The sequence below is a fragment of the Drepanopeziza brunnea genome (genome assembly GCF_022702325.1).
Source record: "Drepanopeziza brunnea f. sp. 'multigermtubi' strain 214-2 chromosome Unknown ctg13, whole genome shotgun sequence".
Classification (NCBI taxonomy): domain Eukaryota; kingdom Fungi; phylum Ascomycota; class Leotiomycetes; order Helotiales; family Drepanopezizaceae; genus Drepanopeziza; species Drepanopeziza brunnea.
This window is the reverse complement of record NW_027094076.1, coordinates 1,965,628-1,985,956: the sequence shown is the minus strand read 5'-3', so window position 1 is coordinate 1,985,956 and position 20,329 is coordinate 1,965,628. Positions and strand designations below refer to the sequence as shown.

Below are 20,329 nucleotides of genomic sequence, written 5' to 3'. Positions count from 1 at the left end.
GTTCTGTGTGGACGGAGGGCACAGTAGATGATGTCTCGTAACCGCGCGACTTCGGTGTGCCTCTTGCTGCGTGTGCGTGTGCGTGTGCTCAAAGCGTATTAGTCGACGGCCAACCGAGCCAAGTCGCGCCAACGTGCAGACTGACGCGACACTTCAATCCATCATCCCCTCCTGGTGGCCGGTTTAGGCGAGGTGCCGCCGTTATACCACTCCCAGCACGAACGGCTGCGTTGGGGAACAGATGCAGCAGCAAAGCATACAAGGCTTCTTTAAGCGCCAGCCGCTCGTCGACAAATAATTCTCTCGACGACTCGCCCGTTTTCGGGCTCACTGTCATCGTAAACAAGACTTGATTTTTCGGTAAGACGACGTGTAATGAACTCTGGCAATAGACCCCGGCCAATACTGGATCTCTTTAGCCCATCGCCCCTGACTCTTCTTTTCTTCACAGGGCCCTCCACCCCTCGCTTAGCCCGGATGAAGTCAGTCAGTCAGTCAGACTGTGATCTTTTCCGCATTGTTTTGCAGGAGTGATTCCTCGGTGAATGATTTCGCATATCTCTGCGGCATGCCCAGCGCTTTCCTGCCAGATCAATCTGATCCGCCGACGAGGGTCTTTCAGCACTTTCACACAATTCACATCCCAATACAGAAATGCTCCGGTTTCATCGAGACATCACCCAGTGCCTGCCGAAGTTCTACCCCTAGGAGAAGCGCTTTTTGACGCCGATCATGTGGCACGACGGCGGCTATCGCATCTGTATTGACTTTGTGATATCCTGTCAGGGAGATCAGATGACCCCCATGTACTCAATAAATGAACGAGTCGGACGGACGATGGCGGCGGACAATAGGCCGATAGAGCGATGAACCATCTAGATCCTGGGCTGGGTACTCAGTCAGCGATCTTGACCCACATACGAATGAATCAAGAAGGACTTTCTCCGTAGTTGACGCGACAGGACGCTGAAGCCCTGCTCCCTGCTCCAGGGAACAACAACAGGCCTCAATTGGAGGGCGGGCGAAGGAGAAAAAACGGGTCGTCGGGGGGCATCCGAGATGGACAGAGGAGGGGGAGGGGGAGGGAGAGGAGGAGGAGGAGGAGGAGGCTGAGGCCGAGGCCGAGGCACGGGATGTGAACACACGAATGAACGAACGGTGGTGACTAATCAAAAACTCGGCACGTGTTTGAGACGACTAACGACTCGCAACTCGAGTCCAAATCATCATCGGCCATGTCACGTTGTAAAACAAACTTCCCGCACAGCTTCGACGGCTCTTCAGAATCGAATACTACAAGAGCTTCGTTTGTGATATGTCACCAGACCATTTCCTGTACCGACGGCCGAGTAAAGTGCCCACCGTCAAGACAAGGACAAGGAGCGCCTGGGAGATCAGCATCCGCTTGCGTGTATTGACAATTTGACACCACCGATGGCCACTTACTTATACAGGCATCTAGGGGCGACGGCTCGACGATGGCGTAGTGACGAGTCGAACGAGGGATTACTCATGCCACCGGAGCATGGGACCATCCCTGAGCGAAGCTGTATCACCTTGCGTCCGTGATCGATGATCGACAACGGCGGTGGTGCTACACAAGATCTACGCAGAGACCTTGACCATGACCATGACCATGAACATGACGGTGGTGAACATCCACCACATCCATATCCACATCTACACCGGCCACGCTGAGTGTGTCGTCCAGCAGAAGGCCGACATGATGATGATGGTCAGGCTGATTTCGCAAAGATGCGTGGGTTGGGGGCTGCCAGGCCGTCGACGTGCACTCTGGCGCTTAATCGATGCAAGCAGAAGAGAAAACTCATCACGGTCGAGAGAGGAGAGAGGCCTGGAGGATGATAGAGAGCTGCTGGGACAAGCATCGTAGCAGGTCCGCGGAGGACGGTCGGCGCTCCCAAACCAGAATACTATCTTCGGCTCGAACACGTAATGCAGCACAGCAGAGCAGATGGTCTGTCAATATTGGGAGGGGAATCGGGGGAACGGTATGAGATAGGAAAATCCTGAAATTAATCGATTGTCCGGCAACCAGACTGTCGGGTATCAGTGTGTTTGGATTCCCCAAGCCAGAATTTTGGGGGTTCTGGCCATTCCCACATTGACTGACGCCCTCCCAAGTCGCTGGCCGGTGAGCAATCAGTGGCCGAACGTCAAGCAACAGCAACGGCACGTTTCGGTGGTTGACTTCGCGGCTCCTCACCATCTCATGACAAGACACGTTCTATGGTAGACACAGTTGAGGGCATGGCCAGGAAGTGATATGATGCTGTTGGAAGTCGTTGGTTGGCGAGTCATTGACCTCCGAACCCCTCTCCCTCTCCCTTTTGTCCCTTCTCTTCCTTTCCCTCTTCCGCACCCTCTCCCGGCGCTCTGCTTCAACGCAAAGGCAACAAACAGCCCGCCGTTGGATACCTACGCAACATCCGAAAAAAGCCAACAACAACATCCCATTTCATACCTAGCGACATTCGAGTAGTCTCTCACAACATAACATGCCCTCATGCTGGGGAAAGGATAGCCGCCGCTACAAGCGCAAATCAGCGGATGACAGCCACCATAGCTCCTACACTTGATTGACACTTGCGAGGGGAGGGGAGGGAAGAAGATTAGAAAGTCAATAACGACAGAACAACGAAGGGCACAGGAGCAACATCCAACTACATAAACCGCTCTCAGCTACACGTTGTTACGCTGGTATCAATCAGCAGGGCCAGAAAGTGATTCCATCATCCATCAATTAGCGCTACAAGCCTGCAACAGTTGGGGGAAAAAACTGCGGCCACGACAACAACGACAACCATTCGAGCCAGAAAATTACGATGCAGGAAATTCAACTAAAAAGCATTACTTATCATCAACGACTGTCTTTCTCATTTTGGAAATTCAGCAATTCTTCAGACTGACCTTGGAACACTTACTTCCCAAGATACCCAGTAAGCAACAAGCACCATATCAAAAATACCATGCCAAACTAAACACACCCACCCACTCAATACTATAGAAATACAACAGCATAGACCTCAATATAATCAATGTCTTAGTCTTTCTCAACACCAAAGTGAGCCAGAGTATAGCTAGGCTATCGTTTTGATTTTTAACCTTGATTAATTGCAGAATCCTTTGCTTATTTGCTTGCTTACTAGCTTGCTTGCTTCATCTGACTAAGACTGAGCGTAATAATATATATATCGATGAAAAGACGATCGGCCCACGAAGATTTAATCCAATCTAGCAAGAATCGCAAAAGGACAGCCATCCTCCATATTGCATTACATTATAGCTCTCGATCTTCTAAACAGTCGGTACATAAAATCAAACCCTTATTTATCACGGAAAGAAAGCTGCGGTGACGAAAGGAGATGTATGATGACGACGGGCGTTTTGATTGATGGTAGTAAATGGGGGTCTGAATAGCTAGATGGAATTATGATTTGTCTGTCACGGAGAGAGAGGTTTTCGAGTGCGATTCGGATTTAGTTCAATTCTCCTCAGAAATTTTTTTGGGGGGTGTTTTTTTTCTTTTTCTTCTTTCCGACTATTGCGATCGATTGGTTAAGTAGCAGCGAACCTCTTCTTTCTTTCCTTTGGATACCTTAGTGAGGACTTCTTTCAGATACATATATCTAGTTAAATGAAAGGGTATATGTATATGTATATATGTATATATCTATATCTATACATACATACAGCCGTTCGCACTGAGAGACTTGCACCACAGCAACAACAACAACACACACACTCTCTCTCTCACACTCTTATACACCCACTCACACACGCACCATACGGTAATCACATAAAAGGAGTAGTAGTACGGTACGGTACACCACAGCAAAAAACACCCGTCCATCCCCCTTCCAGCCATTCATCCCCACCCGTGCCGTCCCCGCCTCTCACTCTCCATCTCCATCTCCATCTTCGAACCTCTTACTTATAGCATTAAGCTCATTCGGTATACCCTCCCTCCGACTCACCCATCCTCGTACATACCGCCTCCGGAACGGTAATGAGATTCTACCTCGCGATTTTTCAAAGCCTTTCCCTTCCTTACCTGCTATTACATTTAAAGAGAGAGAGAAAGAGAAGAAGAAGAAGAAGAAGAAGAAGAAGAAGAAGAAGAAGAAGAAGAAGAAGAAGAAGAAAAAATACGGGATTAAAAACAAAACGGGAGACGGGCATACAGGAAACCTACCAACGGCCTAAATTCTTGATTGATATTCCAAAAGCTTGAATTAGAGCGGAGCTTCCCATTTATCTATTCTTCCATCAACCTCTCTCTTAGTTGACTAACTACTTCGTACCCACACACTCCGTGTCATTTCTTTCCGTTCCTTTTATTGGTATCAAATATGTAATGGATGACCTTCGCTACCCAGCCAATCCAGCTATCCAGCTGCGTCCAAGATATGCAAGACGAAGAACAAAAAGGCAAAAGTGAGATATGTGTGCGCGCGAAGCAAGGCCATGGTATATCTTCCTTTCTTCATTCCATCGTCAAATCGTGTGTCGCCAAACGGCCACTTCGTTCTGCCCTCTTCTCGGAGATGCAAGAGCCGGCGGGCCAGCTGTGCAATATATGTCTGTGCAATATATGTATATACGCATCTCTCCAGCCTCACTTGTCCCGAACAGATCTTCCAGCTACCATCTGGATGTGAGGAACAAGGAAAGGGATATATCAAGAAAGACTATGGCTATCAGCCCATCCCATTCGGCTCCACACCCTGTACGGCCGCGTAGGAATACGGCAATTCAAGCAAACCGTCCAGCATCCAGTTCAGCGGATCAAAAACCTCGTAGCTGCTCTCGCAATAGCTCATGCCGCCCTCCATCCCGTTCGGCAGGACATGGCTAGCCGGCGTCACGGAGCTCACAGTGTTGACGAGCTGGTTCTGGAGCTGGTGGACGGGTGGCATGGTCGTGGGTTCTATGTGCGTCGACAAGGCGGAAGATTCGGCTGCCGAGTCCGGGTTCGTCGGGTTCTTCACGGCTGCTACACGATACTCATTAGCTTGGAGTGAGGAGCCATGGGGGAGGAGGGGAATGCCATGGGGTAGCTGACCTTCAAGGTTGCCGCGGCCCTGGGCCTGGAACTCTTCGCGCCAGCGCCAAATGCTGTCGAACATGAGACTCATGCTCATCCGGCAGCGAACCTTGAGCTGCAGGCTGTCGTCAACGACGGTACGGGTGTCGTGACCGTGGTTGCCGCTATTGGCCATCTGCTGCTTTTCGCAGCCGCGCTGCTCCACACGTGCGCCGTTCCACATCTGCACCATGAGTTCGGCCAGGCGCCAGGGGAGGTCGTTGTTGATTATACTCATGCTCCGGATGACCCGGATCGTGCGATGGAAGAGGAGGCGGCCACGGTCGAAGTCGATATGGGCAGCAAAGAAGGAGCTGAGGAGCTTCAGCATCGTGAAGACGCCGGCTTCGATCATTTGCAGGATGTAGTTGGTAGCATAGCGGAGCATGGTGCCAGTGACGGGGTCAGGGTTATCATCGAGCTGGACGACATAGTCGAGGAAGTCGACACAGGCGAGCCACAGGCCCATCAAGTCGCCAATGTAGCCGGGGGTGGAACTCGAGTCGAAGAAGGCCGATAGTCGCAAGTGGAGTCCCGCGGCTCGGAGATGCAGCTGAACGACCGGCGAGATGTCTTGTCGGGAGAGGACGGAGACGCGAAGCTCCTGATATTCTCGCTTGTATACCCTGGTCAACATGGCTCTCAGTTCGTCCCCTGCAACGCCTCGGGGGTCGCTAGCATTGCTGTACATCTCTTTCGAGACCTTGTCGCAGAAACGCTCGATCTGAAGACGAGCCTCGAGTTCTTGCGACAGAGTGAAGGGCCCATTCTCGCCTGGTCTGACCGCGAGCGTCCAGTCATACAGGGTGGAGGCTGGTTGACCATAGCCAGTGCCGATGGTTTGTGCCACCACGTTGCACACCGCCCAGGTGACTACCCGGTCGTGCAATTGCTCCCGGTTCAGGTCGATGGACACGCGGGAGAAGTCCTGGGTGTTGTTCGGTCGATGCAGACCAATGCCAGTGGCAGTCTTCATCATCACCCCGCAGAGGATGTGGGTAGGATCCGTAGAGGTGGTGCTCGTCGGCAGAGGCCAGGTGCAGATTAGGCAGAGGGCTTTGACAATGTAGTGGTTGGCGGGGACGTCTCCGACCGTCTGCCAGAGAAGTCTCGTCAATGGTCCCGTTACGGCCGTCAACAGGCCCGGGTCAGCCGTGTATCGACGCGCCGCAACTGTCACGATAGACCAGAAGAGCAGCGGATGTTGGGCGTAGTACGCATCGGGCGCTTGCTGGGGGTCCAGGAACGGTAGGAATGGGTGATAGCACTGCCAGAAATGGCGGAACAGGTCATGGACACTCTGTTCCGTAAGTCTGACATTCTCAAGCTCATGAGCATAGTGTGGCAATGGGTGTGAGCCGCTCCGCTTCAAGCGCAGGAGGGACGAGACGGCCTCTTCGGAACCCATAAACGACTGATGGTTGCCGCGGGAGAGGGAGTATGCTGAGGGGGCGTTTGCCAATGGGGATAGGGACTCGGTCTCCTCGTCCTCGTCGCATATGAATCCTTGCGCGCGGGCTCGGTGGAGGAGTCTCCGCAGACGCTCGATTTCCCTCTCCATCTCGGCGTTCCTGCTTCTCTTGCCAATGCGCTTGAAGTTCGACTCGATCTTGCAGTCCAGCTTCAGTCGATTGCAGCGCGAGCAGGGGGTGAAGGGGTCTTGGACGACATCGCAGCGCAGCTGGAGAGGGAAAAAACCGACAGCTAAGTATCAGCGCCACATCGCATCGCATCGAGTATGTAGGTATTGATTTGGGTCGCTGGTCACCACTCACCTTCTGCTGCCGACACTCGTTACAGGCCCTCTTCACCCCGGGGTGTCGTCGCCTCTCGGCCTCCTCGTCATTGTCCTCTCCTTGACTGCCCGGGCTGCTCTCAAACTCCACGCCGCTCCTCTTCCTCTTGAAGCTGCTGCTGCCGGGTCTGATGCTCGCGACCGGACTGGAAGCGCCGCCACTCTGAGCTCCCGGACCCTGAGCGCCTTCCATGCGGGCAGGCAGGCAGGTAGCCTCAGCGCCGGGTCGGATCGGCTCGGCTCGGCTCGGGGCTCGGGGCTCAGGGCTCAGGGCTCAGGGCTCAGTCTCCGTTTTGCTGGGGCGACCGAGAGCAGCGATGCTCTTAGCTGGTGTGTGTGGGTGTGTGGGTGTGTGTGGGTGCTGGTTGGTAAATGTTGTGTTTCGCGCTGCCCGGTCTCGCATTCAGCGGGGTCAAAGTTTTGCAACAGCAGCAGCAGAACAGTAGCCGAGGGCGTGGGATTATCCGGATTCGAAGTCTGGTCCGGGCATATCAGGGGATACGCTGTATACGAAGTATCACCCAGATTGACGACCACCTCATCTTCGCACCATTCGCGGCCACCATGGGAGACGGGTCCCCACGGCCGTTGTACCACGGTCCGCTCCTCCCACCCACACGCGGGGCATGCAGCACATCTTATACTCAACGTCGACTCGAGAGCGGGAAGATTGGGGTGAAGAATGAAAGGAAAGACAAGGTCAATGGTGAGTGGAATTGGGGTGGGTTGGGTTGGGTTGGGTTGGGCTGAATTGAGTTGAGTCGAGTTCGTGCGGCAGGACAGAGACTTGAGTGGTTTTTTTTTTTTTCTTTTTCTTTTTCTTTTTCTTTTTCTTTTTCTTTTTCTTTTTCTTTTTCTTTTTCTTTTTCTTTTTTCTTTTTTCTTTTTCTTTTCTTTTTTCTTGCCTCATTCATTACCTATGACTTGCTGACAGTCAGTCCACGCCGTCAGTCGTCGAATTCTCCTCGACCATGGTTCCCATGCCGTTCCTGGAAGCATTGGCTATCCGACAGCGGACCGAAGCAGAGAAGAAGGGAAAGGGAATGGAAGAGAAGGGGGCAGGGCAAGGAGAGGGGAGTTGAAGACGCAAGCTAGATGCGGGTGTTATTTATTTTCTTGAGAGCATTCATCATTCCATGCTACGCTGCACGTGTTGATTGCTTACGAAAGGAGGGATCACGTGTGCTGGACATTGAGTCGTGACACTGGGCACAGACAGTCACAGTGTGGTGGATCGTGGTTGTCTGCCAGCCGAAGCTTAAGCTCAGATAAGCTTAACCCTTAAGCCTCACCATCTCACCCTTCTTCTGTGCTATTGCAGCTGAGATGATGCAGAACTTTGGCTTTATTTGAGGACGCCGCCATCCACATCCACATCCACATCCACATCCTCGGCTGTGGGCATAGCGGGCCGGGACCCGGATCTTGGTGGCTTGCTCTTTGGTCGCGAGTCACACAAGGCCATTTGATCAACGAATAGTAAGTCAGTCAGTCAGCCAGCCAGTCAGTCAGCCAGCCAGTCAGACATGCAAATCAAAAGCAATCAACACCAGCAAGCTTACCTCATCTCTACAGTTCATCACGGACATCAATATACAAACCGAGTCTGTTGTCTCTCTCGTCTCTCTCGCCTCTCTATCCTCAGCACAGCCAATGAGCCGGCCCGCGAGAATATATTATTCGCCCTGCCGGCTCCGCGGTCAGTCAGACCGCCAAGCGCAGACCCTCGTAAGTCGTTTGCAGAGTATAGTGCATCCATCCATCCCCAGAGTCAAGTCTCACACCAGGCTATACGGGACGATCAGCGGAGAATGTATGTACTGTACGGTACTGTACTGTACTGTACTGTACTGTACTGTACAGCTCATCTAGCCCCCGGCCCGTCGGTGAGCTGCCATCTTTTGCGGGGAAAGGTCTCACTCTGGGGCTATCAATCACCCACATTCCTTTTCTTGCTGTGGTCTGGCCTGGTCTGGTACCTAGGAATACTTAAGTAGCAGGGTGCCCGGCGACTTGCAAGTCACCCATCACCGAGCTACCCCATTTCTCCAGTCTCTCCCATCTCTCTCTCTTTCTCTCTTTCTCCCACACCTCTCCCACCTCTCTCTTTCTCTTTCCCTCCCTTCATCTCTCCTACGGATCACCCTCTCCCTCCGATACCCGATACCTGTAACCAACCATGGTACTTTTCAGAGCTCTCGCTCTCTCGGCTGCCTGTCTCGCCCTCCTGACTGTAGCCAAGCCACTGTACGTTACACGTCTCTCTTCCCATTGAGGAAGGAACGGTCCCCTCCCTCCACGATCCCTGACACCACTTCAGACGCGAGCGAGCCCTCGCCTTCAATTACAACGACGACAAGGTTCGCGGCGTGAACCTGGGTGGCTGGTTCGTGCTCGAGCCCTGGATCACGCCCTCCATCTTTGATCAGTGGAAGGATGGCGGCGGTGTCGTTGACGAGTACACATACACAGCGGCACTAGGCAAGACGGAGGCCGAGAGGCGACTGAACCAGCACTGGGCGACGTGGGTGACGGAAGCCGATTTTGCCGAGATTGCCTCGTTTGGCTTGAACCATGTCCGCATTCCCATTGGGTACTGGGCACTCAACCCACTTGCGGGGGATCCGTATGTTTCAGGACAGCTTCCGTACTTGGATAAGGCGATTGGGTGGGCGAGGAACCACGGGCTGAAGATCATGCTTGATTTGCACGGGGGTAAGAACTCAAATCCCTATCAAGATGACGATGACGATGCTCGGCTGACCATCTCCAGCACCCGGCTCCCAAAACGGCTTCGACAACAGCGGCAAGTTCGGCCCTATTAGCTGGCAGTCCGGAAACAATGTCGCCAACACCAAACAAGCGATCGGCGTCCTTGCCGAGCGGTACGCAAAGTTCACCGACGTCGTCACGGCCATTGAGCTCCTCAACGAGCCCGCCAGCTGGGCAAACGACATGTCGCAAGTCAAGCAGTTCTACTACGACGGCTGGGGCATGGTCCGCGACAAGAACGCCGACACGGCCGTCGTGATTCACGACGCCTTCCTCGACGTGCAGTCGTACTGGAACGGGTTCATGAACTACCAGAGCGGCGTCAACAACGTCATCCTCGACACGCACATCTACCAGATCTTCTCCGCCGCCGAGGTCGCCATGAAGCCCTGCCAGCACGTGCAGACAGCGTGTGCGGCTGGTCCCAAGATCAAGGGCACCGACAAGTGGACTATCGTTGGTGAGTGGACGGGTGCCCAGACGGACTGTGCCAAGTGGCTCAACGGGCTGGGCAAGGGCGCCCGCTACGACGGCACGCTAGCGGGAAGCGAGGGCTATTTCGGGGACTGCCAGACGAAGTACGCAGGTACGGTTGAAGGGCTGCTCGCCGTCGATAAGGTCAACATGGAGTATTACATCGAGGCGCAGCTGGATGCGTACGAGCAGCACGCCGGCTGGATCTTCTGGGCCTGGAAGACGGAGAGCGCGCCCGAGTGGAACTTTCGGGACCTGACGCGCGCGGGCATCATCCCGCAGCCGCTGACGGCGCGGAAGCACCCGGGTCAGTGCCAGACGAGCCAGTGCATGATTCCTGGTAACTGACGGTGCGGGCCGGGGAACCTGGAAGTGGTGGACGGTAGTTGCCGAGGGTGGGAAGAGGTGCACATGTTCACGCAATGTATCGGGTAGAGGAGATCGGAGCGGAGAGGAAATCGGAGAGAATACGAAATAGGATAGGAAGCAAGGCCAGAGGGAAATAAATTAACGATGTCACGACTACATGATCCGATACGATACGCGAGAGACGATACCCCTTCCTGTCGCTCAGGGATAGATTCCGGGCGTTCTGTGTTTATTTGTGTGTTTGTTGTGTCTCGCGTTTACTTGGGGTTCTCGCTGCGCTTCGCTTCTATAGAGAATATTGCAACTTATTTTTTACCTTTTTTTGAGGGAGGGGGGGGGGGGGGGGGGGGGGGTTGGTTTTGTGTCGTCTCCCTTTTTTTAAAAGATAAAATCGAACTTGTGAGCAGCAAGCAAGTATGGTAGAGGGGGGTGTAGGATTGGTTGGTTATGTGGGGGAGGGCGGAAGGGGGGGTGAGGGGGAGGTAAGGGTACCAGGACATTGGAAAGGAAAGGAGAGAATAAGAAGAGGAAGGTAAGAATAAGAAGAAGGGATGAGTAAAGGAAAGGAAAGGAGAGGAAAGGAAAGGAAAGTGGAGAGGAAAGCATTATTTGCTACCTAGTGATTTATTGAACTTTTTTTGAAATTGATAAATATATATATATATATATATATATATACCTATATATATTTGAAATCTAGAATGGGGAATGGGATTTGAGGAAGAAGTTTTTTCTTCTTCTTGAGGGCTTGAATTGCTTGTATTGTATTGTTTTGTATTGTATTGTATTGCTTGTCTTGCGATGATGCAACTGTAATGATCACTCACTCACTTTACTTGTACCTCTCGTTTATGCGATCGTAGAACTTTCACGGTTTAAAAGAGCGAGAAAGGGCGAGAAAAGAAAACAAAAGAAAAGAGAGAGAGAGAGAGAATGGTGATGATGATGATGGTAATAATATTGAAAAGCAAACAAATGTGCCTCTTTCTTTTTATCGTCATAGTCGTGAGTGAGACGTGCAAGAGTGAAAGTAAATGTTGGGTATCGTATGAAAAGAAGATGAAAGCCGTGTCGTCCGTTCGTCAGGTCGTATGAGAAAATTCCCCTCACATATCCCCATAGCGCCATGCTCAAAAAGGTAATAGGAGCAAATGAGAAGAAAATGCTGCGCCCACAGGGGCCAGAGCCTACGTTAGTAGGAAGAAGCCAGCCTCATAAGAGGGATGGGGAAAAAGTGACACATCAGTCATCGGTAAGGTCGATGACGACTTTACCGCTGGGTCCACGGGAGATCTTGAAGGGTCGTCTGCTGCCGCTGGCTTCAGAGTGGGATTTTCGTTTTGGGCGAAGGGGTGGGACGTCCTCTTCCTCGGCTTTGATTTGCTCAATCTCTTTCTAGGGGGTTTCTTTTCAGCAGCGTACAAATTTAATAACTGGGATCGAATCCTACCTTGAGACTCGCCAACCGAGCAGCCCTGCTGTCAGGCTCATTCCCGCTATTTCTACCTCGAGGCTGGAGTGGTGCAGGTCCTGGGTTGGGAGAGGGTGATCGTGGGATGATCAGCTCAGATTGGAGGTCCTCTGCAAAAATTTAGCTCGATCCCTCCCTGAGTGTTGTGTTGCCCTACCTCGAGAGCGGTACTTGAACACGAAAACTCCTATGGGATTATTCGGTCCATCCAGATCGTAGGTGTCTTTGCTCGTACGAGTAACGATTTGCTGTTCGCCGAACGTCACACCGTGTGAGATAGCCTTGCCCTTTAAAGCTTTCTCTGCGACTTCGGTGGGAGGTTTGTGTTGCGACAAAGTGTAGTGTGCTGCCGGTTGGACGTGTTCTTCTTTTTGCTGGGCCCGAAAGACAGACACAACGATTTCACCAATCCCAGCCAGAGCCTTCGCGTCGTTCTTGACTCGGGTGGAATCAGCGTCGTCAACTATTGAAAGGGTAAGCTAGGCTTTGTCAGACGTGTAAGTGAGGTCCATCCAACCTTTCTTGATGCTGCTGAACTTCAACGCTCTGCTAGACAGCTGGGTCGGACTGATCCGGTCCAGTCTTGCTGTAATAAGTTCCATATAATGGCCGCTGCAACGTGCAAACCAGGCATCTGTACACGTAGCTTGAGCGATTCCGTGACCATCGACATTGGCCTTGAACACCAGGCTCTGGCTGTTCATCTTATAGGGGTGCTTCAGGGTGAGTCTGATGCGGAATTCGGCGTCTGTCTGGCACTCCACGTACTTTTGCGATCGGGAAGCCTTGGGGATGTGCGCAAACCTGCTTTGGGTCCAGTCTCCGTCATCTTGGTACTCTGGCAAGACCTCGTCGAACGACTGAATGGTGACCTCGAGGCCAGGAACGGCGTTGAGGATTGCCATATTGTGGAGTCGCAGGTTCTTCGCATGCGACACTTCGAGTGGAAGGGCGTCACTGTCGCAAGGATTCGACGACGGCGACAACAATAAGGATTTAAAGGTGCGACGACTTCAATGTTGCGAGGGGGATGGTTGGAGATGGGCGAATGGGAAGAAGTTTTCAAGATCGTCGAGATCGCCTCGCTTTGGTTGTTTCGCCGCGGTACCGAGGTGACGGACGTGACATGATTCGCCGACGTGTAGGCGCTAGCAGCAGCGCGCTCCGATAAGATCAAGGTCTACTACATTCACAAGGATAATTGCCCAACTTAATTCAATCCAACCCCCAACTCCAACTCCAACTCCATATTAACTCCACACTGACTCCGTCTCCACAACTACTACTACAAATAAATAGGACCATGAATCCCGCACGGAAAGCAATGATGGCCGCCCCCGACCTGCCGGCGAGGGACATCACATCACCGCGTCGAGATCAAAGCAGCCGCGTATCGAAGCCCCCCCGACCGCCAGGCGCAGGAACCAGGGCTCCAGACCATCGCCAGCGGAACACCCAGAATCAGAATTCTCTCGAGGATGAGCAGACGCGGAAGTGGGTTTCGGAAGAGGACAGCTTCGTATTGAAGCAGGCAAAGAAGAAGGCCGATATTCGGGTGCGCGAAGGACGAGCGAAACCCATCGACTGGCTGGCTGTCATCCTACGAGTTATTGACCCGGACCGCGATTTGCTGGACGACGATGAGGAGGAGGTTGAGCATGACGTGGTCGATCCGGAGGGAGTGTTCGAAGGTCTCAACGATGCGCAACTGGGAGAATTGGATAAAGATATTGCCTCGTACCTGGCCTTGGAGACGAACAAAAAGAACCTTGATTACTGGAAGACTATGCAGATCATCGGAAATGACCGTCGCCAAAAACTGAAGCCACTTGCGCCAGAAGAACGTGCGGTCGGTTCTGTCGCATCCGACGTCGACAAACTTTTGGGACCCAAGACATATGAGCAGCTGGAGGCGTTGGAGATACAGATCAGAGCAAAGTTGCGGTCAAACGAGCCTATTGATACGGACTACTGGGAGCAGTTGTTGCGCAGCCTCCTCATCTGGAAAGCCAAGGCGAAACTCAAAAAGGTCTACCAATCAGTCCTCGACAGCCGCCTGGAGAAGCTGCGCAAGGAACAACAAGAGGATGCGGAGGGCGTGCGTACCAAGATGCAGCAGCTTCTGGCGGGCCCCATTGCTGTCGTCGAAGAAAGTACCGGAGATCCAGAACCAAGCACGGATGTCTTACATGTTGTCCGACGACAACCACCCTTCTCGTATTCTCAAATGTATGATCCGGAGCCCCTCTTGAAACTCCACTCGGAAGACAAGTCGAGTGAGGTTCTAGACGAGTCGGTGTTCCTGCAAAAGATTGTCGCGGAACGCCGCAAAGTACTGAAGCTTGGTTATGTTCCGTTGAGGCAAGCAACTACTGAAAAAGGTGCAAGCTCAAGCAGCAAAGCAATCAGTAGTACCGCGACCGTCGGAATCCATCCTCCAGGTACACAACGATTCTCGACCGCTGTCAATGATGACTTCTCCCAAGCCACAAAGGCCTTGTACGAGAGAGAAGTTGCTCGAGGCGTTGACGAGGACGAAGAAATCTTCACGGGAGAAGAGTCCGTCGCAACGACTGCGAAGCCACTGTGGGCAGACAAATACCGACCAAGAAAACCTCGATATTTCAACCGTGTGCAGATGGGGTACGAATGGAACAAATACAATCAAACTCACTACGACCACGACAATCCGCCACCGAAAGTTGTTCAGGGATACAAATTCAACATCTTCTACCCGGACCTCATCGACAAGGCCAAAGCTCCAACTTTCAAGATCTTCCGAGAGCACGGCCGGAAAAGGGGAGAATCCTTCGCTCCAGCTGGTGAGGAAGATACCTGTCTCATTCGATTCATTGCCGGACCGCCCTACGAGGACATTGCGTTTAGGATCATCGACCGAGAGTGGGACTTCAGTGCAAAGAGGGACCGTGGTTTCCGCTCTAGCTTTGATAAGGTAAGTAAACTTGCTTACTTACTCTTGCTTATTTATCCCTGCGCAAACAGCCTTCAGGCGCGCGTCATACGCTCCCTGCTTCCCCGACAAGCCCCCTGCTGCGCCTGCCCTGGACCCTGAAAGCTGATCTCCCGCATAGGGCATTCTTCAACTACACTTCCAGTACAAGAAGGTGAGCATGAATCATGTGCCGGTGACTGTTGTCCGTTTGCTGACCTGTCACGTAGGTTTACTACCGAAAGTGATTGTGGAGGATGGAAAACTTGCGAAGGGAATCTTGCACTCGGTCTGGGAAGTAGAAGCCCACTAGGATCAGAAATTGCAGCTTCTCACTGAATCCCTAGCCCAGAAGAACGCATGTGCCATGTTGCACAACCCCCATGTCACAGCCGTTATCCCGCTGTAAGTGCCTTCCATCCACGCCCCGGTGCGCAGCATGGCAGTAGAGAGCTAGCTACAAGGCGGCAACATCCAGTACCGTAAGTCAGTCACCTCAGCCGTTGTCATCCTCTTGCGCTGGCTTTGCTTCACTTTACTCTACTTTGGGGTAAGGCTCCTTGCCATTCATCATTCATGCAAGCCAAGGTGGCCGCATCTATCCCCGGTGTAGCTCAAGATGTGGCTCAAGACGGCTTGCCGTTGCATACACCAAATCTGTTGGTTCGGAATCTCCCACTCGCCTGCTACCGGCATTCCTTACTCCACTGCATCCAATCACCAGGGCAGGCAAGGATACGCGGAGATGATAGTTTCCCTGGCCTCCGGCTCCGGGTAGGGTGAGGGCAGCACTCACTTCTCCCGTACTTCTAGAAGCAGAAGCTAGAAGGTACCCAAACGGGCATGGGAGGCTTCGAAAGTGCAGGCGGCCTAAGCCTGGTCGAGGCGTACGGTGGAACCATTGAAAGCTTCCCAACGTCCCTCTTCTTTCCTTCTTCCCACAGATTCACCCCTCCCACCTCTCCATCTTCCCCCCCCCCCCCCCCCCTGCGGCTATCCGCCATTGTACAACAGCTTGCGCCCACGGACCATCCCCACTTCTTGCCTCAAATTTTGAGGGTCTTTTTTGGTGGCATGGGAGCAAGCGATTGCTTCTAGAGCCTTTCCTCTCAACTGCACGGTAGGTAGGCATATCCATTCTATTGCTTCTCCCCTTATGTGACCTGCCGTTGCAAACGGGACTTGCATCACAGATCAGGAGCTTGTACCAATGTGCTGTCAGCGCTATCCTGCATGGATGTATGGCCTTGTCCTGCCATGAGCCGGGTCTCCAGACTTTCCATTTTGATATCTACCTCCGATATCCTTTGCTACCCTTTCCCTATTCTTCGAAACAAATCTCCGACTCGGACATCTCTGTCTCACTTGTCCTACAATAACCGCAGAGCAATCCATCCCTTTGAAGGGCAGCACCAACTCACCACCATTCCCGCCACAGACCACAAGCCCGGGAGCGCTTTCTTGTTATGGATGCCATGAATATGAATACAGGCCAATATCACCATCGGCCTCAGATGGCTGGCTTGCTTGCCGACGAATTTCAGTATGGCGACTATGACAGTGATTTGGATACCTCAGCCCAAGCTTCTCAATCTAACTTCTCCTTCGACGGCCTCCCTCGAGCCTCATCCCAACATCTCATGAATAGCCCTTCCTCCTCCTCCAACATTCTATCCACCTACAGCAACCTTCTCCAGCCGATCCCCATGTCTCAAACTTCCGTTTCCTGGACGGACGCGATGCAGAGCCCTGGAGGTTTCCAGGATCAAAATAACAGCTTCTACCCCGGGTACTCAGCCTCAAACCTCCCCCTCAACGGGCACCACGGCAACTTCTCCCGAGGCCCAGCGTACCAGCAGCCTCGCTACATACCAAACATGTACGGTCTCAGCGACAACGACAACGCCATGGCTCTCGACGAGAGCTACGCAGCGCCCTCCGCCTACATCCTCGACTCTAAGCGGAGCGCCATGCAGCACTCTCCAGTCATGACCTCCCCCTTCGACAACCAGCACATGAACAATGCCCGCGACTTCCAACGAATGAGCATCTCCCACAGTCCCGTGCCCAAGATGGAGGAGCTTGATGAGTCCCAACTCGACTTCTCGTCTTTCGAGACGGCGCCTCCCTTCAGCCTGCCTCCAAGCGAGACTTCGGACGAGGGCAACACCTCGCGTGAGATGACGGCCGCGGACGTGGAGGATCACAACGACTTCTGCGAACAGAACCCCGAGGAGCCTTACGCGAAGCTCATCCACCGCGCCCTGATGAGCGTGCCGAGCAAATCCATGGTTCTGCAGGAGATCTACCAGTGGTTCCGGGACAACACGCAGAAGGGCGGTACGTGCAGCAAAGGATGGATGAACAGCATCCGCCACAACCTGTCCATGAACGCTGTATGTCTGTCTTAACCACCCACCACCCTTCCTTTGCACAAGTTCCCAAACAGAAACTAACACGGGTACAACCGATAGGCATTCAAGAAAACCGAGCGCAAAACCCCCGACAACGACAGCAAGAAGTCCACGGAATGGGTCCTCGAGGAGTTCGCCATCCGAGACGGCGTGCAGTCCACGACCCGGTACCGCAAGGGCACCAGCAGCAAGAAGTCCTCCCGGAACGAAACGCCGTCGCTCGCGCGTGTCGTCTCCGGCCGCAGAGGCGGCATCTCCACCAAGCAGGCCAAGCAGCAGCAGCAGCAGCAGCGCCAGCAACGTGCCAAGGACGATCAGCGACGAGACTTCTCGCGCTCAAGCCAGCGCGGCGACAGCATGAGGATGCGCCGCCCTCAGTACCAACAGCAGCAGCATGACTCGCCATCCCACATCATCCAAAGCTCGCAGCAGCAGCGTCAACGATCGCCCCTGACGCCACCCAGCGCGGTGGATTTCTTCGCCCCATCGGCGGCGGCGGCGACTACATCCCCATACTTCTTCGGGGGGATGAAGGTGGAGCAGGAGAGCAGCCCTTACGACGACATGCACCAGCTCTACCGGCTGGACGACGTCCAGGGCTGCGTCGAGGACAGCCCGCTCTTCAGCAGCAACGGCGATGGCGGCGATGTCCATTTCCACACCGGCCCGTCCATGTCCAGCAGCCAGCAATACTGAGGCGCATAGGCGCATAGGCGCATCCGTTCGGTGCGGCTGGGGGGGAAAAAACACTAGAAAAGGGGCGGCAATCAAAATGGGTATTGTACGGTATGGGGTATGGGAGGCGAGCTTGTCCCTCTTTTTTTTTTTTTTTTTTTCTCTCTCTCTCTGTTTTGTTTAATCTGCATTGCGAAGTGATGTACATGCGGAGGACTTCTTCTTTTGGTGTAGACGATACAGGGTTGGTTGGTTGGTTGGGTGGTAATATTTCTAATTTTTTTTTTCTATCACTTTATTGATTTTAGTTCTTTGATAACCGTATTCTGTTGTGCGAAGAACGGCATGTGGGGGCGGGAGCGGGGGGGAGGGGGGGGTTTAGCATGGGCACGGTTGGGTGGGTTGCGTTGGGTTGGGTTGGGTTGCGTTGCGTTTTCCCGATACTTCAGCGGCGTGACGTGCTTTTCTATCTGATCGTCCCGTAGAATGCTGCCTATCTCTTCTCCATGTGGTCAGTGGGGGGGAGAGGGGGGACCGCGCGCGCGAAGGACTTTTTGTATTGTATTGTGGATATGTAGGTCGGTAGGCAGGTACCGGTCCCCTTTTCAAGCAAAGGAAGAGGCGCAAGAGCCAGCCAGTCAGCAGAGTTTCTAACTTTTGGACGAAAAAACGTGTGCTCGGCTCGTGTTGTCGCTGTTGTTGTCGCTGTTGTTGTCGCTGTTGTTGTCGCTGTTGTTGTTGTTGTTGCTTAAAGTGGGCTTATTAGGGAGACACAAACTGTACTTACTTACTTACTCAGTGATCCAATCTCCCCCTTCCCGGAGAGAGAGAGAGAGAGAGAGCCTGGTCGTCGGCCTAACGCAATACATCTTTCCATTTCTATTTTTATTTTCCTCTTTCTCTTCTTGTTCGACTTGTCAGTTTTGCTCTGCTCGCGGTGGAGTCCGCTCGTATACGTACGAACGAGTTTGGCTCTTGTGGGGAAGGAGTTGGTGGGTGAGTAAGTGAGCGAGTGGGTAGTGATTATCGTACTTAGGGTAGAGGGGTTCAAGGATTGCTACTTAAAAGCTCGTTCCGTACGGTAGGGGATGGTGTGGTATGGCTCGGTATGGCTCGGTATGGCTCGGTATGGCTCGGTATGGTATGGTATGGTATGGTATGGTATGGTACCGTACCTGGCTATGCATGCAGATCATCAAGCTACTCCCTCCCGGAGGCACGTAAGCACGCCAAGTATTCCCCGGTTGACGGGGGTGACATGAACACTCAGACCTGCTCCAAGACTCGGGAGCCGAGAGGGCTCGGACTGGACTGGACTGAACTGGACTGGACGGGACTGGACGGGACGGGACGGGACGGGGACGGGACGGGGACGGGAGTCGAGACAGGCTCCCCAGTGGGTGTTGGGAAATTCCCCGATGAGGCGCGGAGGGAAGCTAATACAGTACAGTACAGTACAGTAGTAGGTAAGTAGGTCCGGTACGTAAGTAGCTGTCAGTGTCAATGGGTGGGATCGGCAACGGCAACGAGACGGAGAAAAGAACGGACGGGCATGAAAGACCCAGTGCCGGGACATCACCAATGCAGGCTGCAACGAGCTTCCTGCATCTTCGGAGTCGGAGAAGACAGATATTGGGTCATTGGATGTCGCTTCGTTACGCCTCCGTCCGGCCATGGCCATGATCATCTTCAGCGGCGGCTCTTGGCCAGCTTGGGACAGCCCTGGGAGCAATTAGCCGCGCTGGGCCACAGCAGCCACAGCCACTGAGCCGAGCCGAGCTGAGCTGAGCAGAGCACAGCAAGAGATACTACCTAGTACGGTAGATACAGTACGGTAGATAGTAGCAGCGTCCGACGGAAAAGCTGCATAATCCCCGGGGAACGGAAAGAAAAAAAGAATCCCTGGCGCTCCACCACCACGGCATCTGGCACAGACCGGCGTACGGACCCTCTCCATTCTTTCTCTACCGCTCCGCTATCTCGACACGTGTGGTCGGCAGCTCCGTCACGTCGCCCTCGGTGATCAGTGACGAGGATGGGACTTGGGCAAGTTGCAACCCACGTGCCCGGTCGTCGTCCGAATACTTCAGCGAAAGAAATACAGCGAATATAGGCCGGGCCGTATGTATGCATCCGCTCGAGGAGGAAGCGGGCCATCGTCGTCCGTCCTCCTCTCTCCTCTCGGAGCCGAGCGGCTCCTTCACGAATCGAATGGAATCGAATCGAGAAAGCTGGCCGCTGCCCGCTGCCCGCTGCCCGTCACGCTATTCCCAGATGCCGATATTGGTTGAGATCCGATCGG

The 20,329-nt window shown here is 53.4% G+C and overlaps 6 protein-coding genes across 7 annotated transcripts; 4 read left to right on the top strand and 2 right to left on the bottom strand.

Moving 5' to 3' along the window:
- Positions 1–4,721: 4,721 nt before the first annotated feature.
- On the bottom strand, positions 4,722–7,095 carry L3040_007698 (uncharacterized protein; the record flags this gene model as incomplete). Of its 2 annotated transcripts, none has more annotated exons than XM_066154952.1 (3): positions 4,722–5,017; positions 5,087–6,788; positions 6,883–7,095. In XM_066154952.1, 3 exons carry the CDS (start codon positions 7,093–7,095, stop codon positions 4,722–4,724), a joined length of 2,211 nt encoding a protein of 736 aa, XP_066010829.1. The 2 variants fall into 2 exon arrangements, with proteins under 2 accessions (XP_066010829.1, XP_066010828.1); XM_066154951.1 differs by having other exon boundaries at positions 4,722–5,014.
- A 371-nt stretch (positions 7,096–7,466) lies between these two features.
- L3040_007697 (uncharacterized protein) lies at positions 7,467–7,984 on the top strand (the record flags this gene model as incomplete). The annotated part of the gene is made up of 2 exons (XM_066154950.1): positions 7,467–7,608; positions 7,854–7,984. The coding sequence occupies 2 exons, from the start codon at positions 7,467–7,469 to the stop codon at positions 7,982–7,984; spliced, it is 273 nt and encodes a 90-aa protein (XP_066010827.1).
- Positions 7,985–9,081: 1,097 nt separating this feature from the next.
- Positions 9,082–10,496, top strand: L3040_007696 (uncharacterized protein; the record flags this gene model as incomplete). The annotated part of the gene is made up of 3 exons (XM_007291722.1): positions 9,082–9,149; positions 9,223–9,617; positions 9,676–10,496. 3 exons carry the CDS (start codon positions 9,082–9,084, stop codon positions 10,494–10,496), a joined length of 1,284 nt encoding a protein of 427 aa, XP_007291784.1.
- Positions 10,497–11,759: 1,263 nt separating this feature from the next.
- On the bottom strand, positions 11,760–12,893 carry L3040_007695 (uncharacterized protein; the record flags this gene model as incomplete). Its single annotated transcript, XM_007291723.1, has 4 exons — positions 11,760–11,912; positions 11,968–12,098; positions 12,146–12,451; positions 12,506–12,893. 4 exons carry the CDS (start codon positions 12,891–12,893, stop codon positions 11,760–11,762), a joined length of 978 nt encoding a protein of 325 aa, XP_007291785.1.
- A 422-nt stretch (positions 12,894–13,315) lies between these two features.
- L3040_007694 (uncharacterized protein) lies at positions 13,316–15,186 on the top strand (the record flags this gene model as incomplete). The annotated part of the gene is made up of 3 exons (XM_007291724.2): positions 13,316–14,941; positions 15,081–15,113; positions 15,169–15,186. The coding sequence occupies 3 exons, from the start codon at positions 13,316–13,318 to the stop codon at positions 15,184–15,186; spliced, it is 1,677 nt and encodes a 558-aa protein (XP_007291786.2).
- A 1,266-nt stretch (positions 15,187–16,452) lies between these two features.
- L3040_007693 (uncharacterized protein) lies at positions 16,453–18,048 on the top strand (the record flags this gene model as incomplete). Its single annotated transcript, XM_007291726.2, has 2 exons — positions 16,453–17,334; positions 17,413–18,048. The coding sequence occupies 2 exons, from the start codon at positions 16,453–16,455 to the stop codon at positions 18,046–18,048; spliced, it is 1,518 nt and encodes a 505-aa protein (XP_007291788.2).
- Between the last annotated feature and the right edge of the window lie 2,281 nt (positions 18,049–20,329).